Source organism: Arachis duranensis, chromosome 3, assembly GCF_000817695.3.
Source record: "Arachis duranensis cultivar V14167 chromosome 3, aradu.V14167.gnm2.J7QH, whole genome shotgun sequence".
Lineage (NCBI taxonomy): Eukaryota > Viridiplantae > Streptophyta > Magnoliopsida > Fabales > Fabaceae > Arachis > Arachis duranensis.
The window spans coordinates 129,665,486-129,674,102 of NC_029774.3; the positions used below are offsets into that span (position 1 = coordinate 129,665,486).

General features: G+C 29.9%; 2 protein-coding genes across 2 annotated transcripts; both read right to left on the reverse strand.

The window, feature by feature from the left end:
• Positions 1 to 660: 660 nt before the first annotated feature.
• On the reverse strand, positions 661 to 1,170 carry LOC127745606 (ABC transporter G family member 1-like). The gene has a single exon (XM_052258548.1). It carries the CDS (start codon positions 1,168 to 1,170, stop codon positions 661 to 663), a length of 510 nt encoding a protein of 169 aa, XP_052114508.1.
• A 98-nt stretch (positions 1,171 to 1,268) lies between these two features.
• LOC107481533 (ABC transporter G family member 1-like) lies at positions 1,269 to 4,082 on the reverse strand. Its single transcript, XM_021139377.2, has 7 exons — positions 3,836 to 4,082; positions 3,047 to 3,126; positions 2,414 to 2,884; positions 2,079 to 2,165; positions 1,868 to 1,993; positions 1,601 to 1,795; positions 1,269 to 1,501 (listed from the first exon to the last, which is right to left on the reverse strand). The coding sequence occupies exons 1-7, from the start codon at positions 4,080 to 4,082 to the stop codon at positions 1,385 to 1,387; spliced, it is 1,323 nt and encodes a 440-aa protein (XP_020995036.2). The 3' UTR covers positions 1,269 to 1,384.
• Positions 4,083 to 8,617: the final 4,535 nt, after the last annotated feature.

Sequence of the window (8,617 nt, forward strand, 5' to 3'; positions counted from 1 at the left end):
TAGTTTTGTACTTTTACTGTCTGTAATTGGTATCAAAATTGTTTCTTGTAATTTAGGTTGGGAGTGTAGATGAAATAGAAATAATATGCTAATTTATACTTTTTATTTTCATATGTTAATTTAGACGTTTTTTTGTATTCTTTTATATGAATTGGCGTGTGAGTATTAGAAAAATATGCTATGTATTATTTTTTATTTCTGAGAAATAAAGGTATATACTCATATTTTATTTCTCAATTTTTTAAAGTTGAACTACAAATTATTTACCATAATTACCAATAAATTATGAATAGTATAAAAAACTAATTTTTAATCAATCAATATTAGCTAATTTTTTTTATTATTATAAAATTATTTTTTTAACTCTCATTGGGGAGGAATTGAGGATCATAAACCTCAAACCTAGGTGTGGGCAATTAGGAGGCAATTCCTTTGCCAATCAAACCAGGCCTCCTATCCACTAAGCCTGAACATGATTATGATCATGTGTGTTATTGGTCCATCAAGTTTCATTTGCTTTAAATAAGCCCATGTCATTGCATTGCAAAACTAGCAAGGGTTTGGATGTTTGGTGTTGGTGGCCTGGTACTGATGCAATGCAATTCCAAATATATGATCCCAACTCAATGCAAGCCTAAACACATATTAACATTTGGGCTTTCAAGCCTTTATCTTCTCTTTAATCTTGGTGATTGCCAAGAACATGACCCTATAGAAAACAATTATCCCAAACATGATAGCAAGATCAACCCACTTATTGTGTCCCATTTCCACTTGCCATATATTTCTCAGTATCTCTTTATCACCAAGATAGGTGCCTCTGTCTCCACCTTGATCTCTAGCCAACGTTAATCCAAGAAACTCATTCTTGAACAGTCCTTGGAATGCATACTTATGAAAAGAAACAAAGTACATGGGATATTTCCAAAATGGTTTTGGAAGATCATTTGGCAGCCTATAGAACCCAGCAGTTAGGATCATCACTCCCACAATTCCACCACAGATTGTGATTCCCATGTTGGGGTTGGAGAAAACACTTGAAACAACCATCATGAGGCTTTCAACCCACATCACACATGCAAATAACACAAAAGAGAAATACATGAAGCGTTCAAGGCCTCTGTGGAGTCCAGAGAGGTAGTAGGCTATTACTCCCGGAATCAGTGACATTAATGCTATATGGAACAGGAGATAGTGTTTGGCCGATATATATATATATTTATATATATATAGACATATAGTGTTTACATTATTGACAGGATGTTTGTGTTATGCTTACATTAATTGATTGAATTGAATTCTCTAGTATAACAGGTTCAATTTACATATTCTATCTAAAACATCCACCAATACATCCTAAACTAGGAATTAAATCAATTTTAAACTACATTGTTTGAGAGCAATTCTTTACCTTCATTTGCTCCACAAATGGGGGGAATCCACCAAGAAGGGTTATGAAAGTTAGGACTGATGCAACAAAAGAGACCAGAGATCCTCTAGCCTGCAATATACATGCATAATAAAAATAACTATTCATATATGCTGTGATGCTTCAAATGCCATGATTGCTTTGTTTTTGGTTTGTCTCCGTGTTCGTTACCTGAATTGATGCATCACTTGAAGTGACATCTAAGAAGATAGTGCCCAGACTTACAGCTGCTATGGTAAAGATTGCTATGCGTAACCAGTAATTGCTTACATCACGAAATAAGTGTAGCGAAGATCTTCTCAAAAGAATGTTGCACTGAGTTATAAACGAAGCTTGTCTTCTTTTCCTCTCCACAAAACCATATTCCTGAATTCATCAAAAAGTTAGTCCTTCATGTACATCGCTGCTCTTTGATCAAAGAATGTGTTAACTGCATACTTTTTCACATATTGTTGCTACTTCCTTCCGAACTTGCTTATTAATTTTACATGATGAATAAAACTTCACAAGGATCTTAACGGTATCTTCATTCTTCATTCCTATGTGGAAACAGTCTTCTTCGACCTAGAAAGAGTAAGATATATAAATTTGCAGTTGCCACAAATAATGCGCTCTAGTTAAGCATTGAAATCTTTAATTACTTTCTCACCATTTTGAAATCCTTGTTTATGATCCTCAAGAAATGGTCAGCAGGGTTGTGGAGAGGTGGACAAGGAAAGCCACGTGAAGCAAAAAACTATATTCAACCAAAATAGGGAATTTCTTTACATTAACAAAGACTAAAAAAAAAAAAAACAAGATTTTCCTGATTGTCCTTTACAACATTATTCACCAAAATGCCTTGTCTCTACTTATGAAGTTACAACGATTTAGTTATTTACATTTTGCAATATAACTCTTGGAAAGTTACAATAATTTACACTGTAAGTTATAAATGTGGAGAGCATTGTGCTGCTATACATTTTTGAGAACTAAACAACGAACCTTTGTAGCTGCAGAAGTTGGGCCAAAATATACAGTCTCACCGCAAGAGAGAAGGCAAAGGTCTTGAAAGAGTTGAAAAAGCTGACTACTAGGTTGATGAATGGATGCAACAATGGTTCTTTTGATGCCATCTCTTGCCTTTAGACTTGCAATTCTAGTCATGACATAGTAGGAAGCAGCACTATCAAGTCCACTAGTTGGTTCATCAAGAAGGAGAAGACTTGGGCTGGTGAGAATCTGAATGCAAATGCTGAGTCTCCTCTTTTGTCCTTCACTGAGGCCTTTCGACAAACACCCTCCAATCATTGTGTTGGTGGCATCTTGCAGACCCATTTGGGTGATTGTAGAGATTGCTCTCTCTTCCTTCTCTCTCTTCGACATTGAGTTTGGAAATTGAAGCTGTGCTGAGTAGTTCACTGCTTCTCCAACTGTCAGTGTTGCTAATACGGCATCATCATGTGTTACGTATGCCTCATTTCAAAATATAAACAATTAGTTAATTAAGTAATTAATAGAATTGAAATTAAAGAGATTAAACTAGATTGAACCAAATTGGACCGCATTCTAGTGAATAAAATAAAACCCAACTAACTTGGGCTATAATATTGAACGTTGTTGGTGTGTTTTACTCACCGATGTTCCATAAGCGAGTGCTTCTTTCCGACCATTAATCAGAATCTTCCCTGTTTGCTTTGTGTTTGAACCCAATCTTCCTATGGTGTAAAAAATGTTGAGAATGCAATTGGTGTACTGATTTAGTTAAATTAGACCTCAAATTTTATAATTGTAATTCATATTAATTTTTGAGTTAATCTCCATTAACAATGTACTGATTTAGTATAACTACAAAAATTTGATTGTTGCTCTTAGAGTTACAATTTTTAAATTGAACTTGTCGGCTTTGTGAGGATGTTAGAAAGTCAATCAAACTTATAAGAGATTTAGTAGGTCTTAGTCATATGAAATCTAGACAAAAAATTTAAATCTTAACAAATTAACATACAGAATCAACAAGCTATTTATAGAAATCAATTCAGAAATTAACATGAGTTACTACTGAACAAAGTAAAGACTCAGGAAACTGAAGTTTTTAGAAATAGAGCTCAAACATTAATAATATTTTTTTTAAAAAAACATTTTTATTTAACTTTTTAAATTTTAAATTTATTCTTCAATCTCTATATTTATCTTAAAAAAACATAATACTAAGACATAACTAAATTCAATATATTTTATATCAAATAATACAGAGAATAAATTTAGTCTCTATCTCTAAATTTTCATCTCCTAGTATTTCAGTCTTTCAGTCTCAGCCTTACTTCCAAACATAAATTTAAATACTAATATTGGTTATATAATTTGAATATATAGAATAAAAAAGTTATTTAGGTAATTAGGTGGAGCCCTAAGAAAAGGAATTACCAGCTAAGGCATCAAGAAGGGTGGACTTGCCGCAGCCAGAAGGACCCATAATAGCCAAGAGTTGGGCTGGCTTGGCATAGCCAGTTAGGCCCTTCAATATTGGTTTCCGACCATATGCATATTTCTTTCCACTTGGAACACTCACATGCAAATCCTTCCATGTCAAAAATATACCCTCCTCCTCAATGGTATTATTATTAGATTCAACAGCAATAGAACTAGGCTCATAATAGTCAGGGAAGGTCATGCTCACTTATAATATGCTCTTTCATTATTCTACGCTATTTATCATACGCACACAATGCTCTGCTCATTTGGCTTCTTCTCCAAACTTGCTATATCCTATGAAAACCTCTTAGTGCTACGGAACAATCAAAGCACATATATATCATTATTTAACTTTAATATTGATCTTTTTAATCCTCGGAATCTTTTATCTTATATCATCAAGGACAAGCAGCACTAATGAGGGTAAACCAACCTTTGACTACAGAAAATGTTATGGATTTGATTTTATATATATATCATAATAAAAATTAGAGTTTAAAAAAGCAATTCTATAATAAAAAATTTGACTAAAATTAATTAACTAAAAATTAATTTTCTGTACTTATTCTTAACAACATTATCAAAATTAAAATAATAATTTATAGAACAAAAAATTTTAAATATAAATACGGAATATAGGGTTAGTACGATTTTGTAAGTCGAAAATATAAAGGATAATTACGGTGCGGACGAGTGAGCTGACCACCCAAGTTGGTTAGGATTAATGTTTTGTTAATGATGATAATTATGGTGTTGGCCTTTTTTGTTCATGCACAGTTTGCTCCTTTGACATACACATTTTTTACTTGGACCATTATTTTTGTGGATGCTAGTTGTGGATATAATTCAAATTTTTTGTTTTGCCAAAATAACAAAAAAAAACTCATGTTCTTTATTACCAAAAAGAAAAATACTTTTTATTATTTTGTAGAATTTTGACATAGCAATGCTTAATTTATGAAAGATGTTTTAATTTTAAATTTGATTTCTGAAGAATGAAGATGTTTAAAAAATCTAATAGTCCTATAATCATGTTATGTTTAAATAATAACAATAAATGCAGTTCATGATAAATATAATAATATTAATAATTTAACCTATAATAAAAGTTTAGGTTGATTTAGACATAGTTTAGTAAACTTTTTATTTTTTAAAAATAATAATATCTATATTTGATAACTCATATTAAAAATAGGTTTCAATAAGTACAAGTAATAACAATTACGTTTAGTAAAATAGTTTTTAAAATTTAAAAATATTATAATAAATATAAATATAAGAGTTAAATTTGTGAATATTTTAGATTTATTAAAATGCAAGAATAAAAATGTAATAATTTAAAAGCCTTTAATTGAATAAATGAGTTGTTTTTTGTAGCAAAGAAAAAAATTAATATGTTAGGATTTAGAATATAGATTTTAAATTTTAGAATTTATAATTTAGGATATAAGATTTATGCCAAAACTTATGTAAATAAAGATTTGGGAAAAAGACAAATAGGTCCCTGACTTTTCAAACTTTTGATAAATACATCCTTGACAAAATTTAAATACAAAAAAGTCCCTGACTTTAATAAACGGAGGACAATTTAGTCCTTCCGTCTATTTGCTTCTCATACACCTAACGGAATTGGCTGACGTGGCTGAAATGGTGTCCAGGTGTCCGTTACGGTGCCACGTTGGAAGGGGAAAAAAGTTCGAAGGACAAATAAGTCATTGACGTCATTTTACAAATAAAGTTCGAAGGACAAATAGGTCCTTGAGAATTTTTTTTCAAAATTAATAAACTCATTTCCTAAATTCTCTCATCTATCTCTCTCCATTTTTATATTTCTCTCTACTATTTTTACTCTATATATAATTATATTTTATATTAGTAATTTGACAAATCAAAATATTTTAAATGTAAAATTATACACATTAAATTATTTTAAATTTTAGATAACGAATGTTAAAATTAATTACTAATAAAAAATTAGACTTTTTCATATAAAAATAATAATTAAAAATCTTATTATTTAATTTTTTATCTGCAGATATCTTAGTCTTCTTAGTCAGAAACTTTTGTCAACTTACGACTTTTTTGTAAAAGTAGTTTGATTTTATAAATCTTTTGTGTCATGCATAATTTATACTGTTAGAACAAAGTGAACTATAATTTAAAAAAAAGATTCTCGTAATGTTATTATGCATAAAAATGCTAACTTGATGCATAAATGAACTAATGCTAACTTGATGCATAAATGAACTGATGCTAACTAATGCCACTGGTATGATGAAAACTGAACTAATGCAATTTAACAAATTCTAATATAATACACAAATGCACTAAAACTAAACTAATGCAATTTAAGGAAAAGAGTAGAAACATAACAAGCCCAATTTCTACAATTTTAATACAAATAATTTAAATTGTAGAATAAAACAAGTTAACTAAATTTCAAAATACAAGCATAATTTTATCAGAAATTATTTTTAATATGGAAAGAAAATTGGTGTTTTGGTTGAATATTGACATTTGAAGTGTATTACAGTATTGTGGAAATTATTCAACACGCCCCCACGTGTTGGCTAAGATGCTGCCACGTGTTCGACACGCCCCCCACGTGTTGGCCAGAATGACGCCATGTGTTGCACCACGCCCCCACGTGTTGACTTCCCACAAAAAAATTCACCCATCTATAATTACACCACATTCTCCCATTTTCAACAAAAACACCAATATTTTTTCCATACAAAAAAAAATTAGCCTAATTTTATAAACTAAATTATCATAATAGAAGCATAATAGAAGTATAATGAAAAAAAAATTCTCAATGACCTATTTGTCCTTCGAACTTTATTTGTAAAATGACGTCAAGGACTTATTTGTCCTTCGAACTTTTTTCCCTTCCAACGTAGCACCGTAACGAACACCTGTACATCGTTTCAGCCACGTCAGCCAGTTCCGTTAGGTGTATGAGAGTCAAATAGACGGAAGAACTAAATTGTCCTCTGTTTGTTAAAGTCAGGGACTTTTTTGTATTTAAATTTTGTCAGGGATGTATTTGTCAAAAGTTTGAAAAGTCAAGGACCTATCTGTCTTTTCCCCTAAAGATTTTTAGTAAAAAACGAGGGCTAAGTTATTATTTATTGAATGCGCTTTTATTCGATTGAAACTATATTTAATCCCAAAATTTACGTAAGAGGTCAGTTCCTGACCAAAATAAGATGTTATAAGTCTCAAAATACACTCATCTCTCTCTAAAAGTTGTATCTTATACCAAAATTCATGTAAATAAGAATTTTTGGTCAAAACGAGGACTAAAATATCATTTATCATGTGCCCCTCATTCGATTAAAACTATATTTAACTTCAAATTTTGGTACCTAAATGTGTTGAATTAAATTTTTAGTAATTTTCTAAAAGAAAGCATGGAAGACTATCTTGCTGTCAGAAATTTTTGTGGTTCACTGTGATAAATTGGTTTAGTAATAACGATTTTATAATAGAAAAAAATATTACACCAATATTTTAATCATTTAACTGGATTTATTATTTCAATAACGAACAACTATACAATTTACTCTTCACAATTTCTTCTTTTTTATTATTTTTTTCTCTTCAACATCCAACTTCTTCTTAAGATCTTAATTAATTGATTTTAAAACCCTAAACATCCATAAAAACTTCTTTTCTATTATTTTAATAGCATAAGACTATAAATTTAAAAAACTTAAAAATGGTGTCATAAAATATAAAATTTTAATAGGTAATAAATTGACTATATTGTATTAACTTTAAAAATGAATATGATACTAATAAATAAAATTGTCATAAATAAATTTTAACAAAGTCAAATCTTTATAATTATTGCTATCAATGAGAAATTATTCTACTTTAAAGATAAATATTATTTTTTTCATAGTATTTTCTATCTCGGTAAGTTGATATTAATTCACCATTAATTAAAGCTCCATTCATTAAGAGTATGTCATTAGTCAATCAGATACTACATACACAACACGAGATTCAAATTTCTAATATTCACTTAAATGAACAAACTCAACTAATTTAAATTAATTAAGACTTATTATATATATTTTTGTTTAATTTTTTAATAAAAAATTTATATATTTTTATGTATGCTGCACAAAAAAACACACTAATACATCATAAAAATAAACTTATTTGCATAAAACCAAAAAAATCCAATGATCACACTTTTTCAAAAATAAACAATTATATTGCTTATACCAAAAAAAAGAAACACTAGATCTCAAAAATAAGGATGCCATCATCTTAATTACTCGGACAACATAGAATATAAATTTTTCATGCTAAAAGAAGGATAATTTACATATATCCCCAAAAGTCCGACAATTTAATCAACATCATTAATCATACGTTAATTTAATATATTTAATTTAAATTTGTGTCAGCACAACTTGTATTTTTTGCGCTCCCAGTTTTAAACCTGCAACAATGCCTGTGTAGACAAAATAAAACGCGTTGTAAAAAAAAATTATTTCACGTCATATTTTTGGTCTTGGGCTAAGCCCAAAAACCCTACCCAAACCCCGACCCACCCGAATTTCACGTCTTTTCATCACATGCCTAAGAAAAAAGCCTTTAGCATGGTAGGATTAGCCCAAACTTTAACGCGACCCATGAGTCCATGACCAAAAAGTAACATTTTAACCCAATAAACAATGAAATATTTTAATTCAATGTTGTACTCTTGGTTGAGGCTCG

Excerpts from the sequence above, each read along its gene's own strand:
- LOC127745606 (XM_052258548.1), bottom strand. The coding sequence starts at position 1,170 with ATGTCACTGATTCCGGGAGTAATAGCCTACTACCTCTCTGGACTCCAC.
- LOC107481533 (XM_021139377.2), bottom strand. The coding sequence starts at position 4,082 with ATGACCTTCCCTGACTATTATGAGCCTAGTTCTATTGCTGTTGAATCT. Across the intron at positions 3,127-3,835 it reads CCTTCTTGATGCCTTAGCTG|GAAGATTGGGTTCAAACACA; the intron begins GTAATTCCTTTT and ends TTTACACCATAG. Across the intron at positions 1,796-1,867 it reads TAGCAACAATATGTGAAAAA|GAATATGGTTTTGTGGAGAG; the intron begins GTATGCAGTTAA and ends TGATGAATTCAG.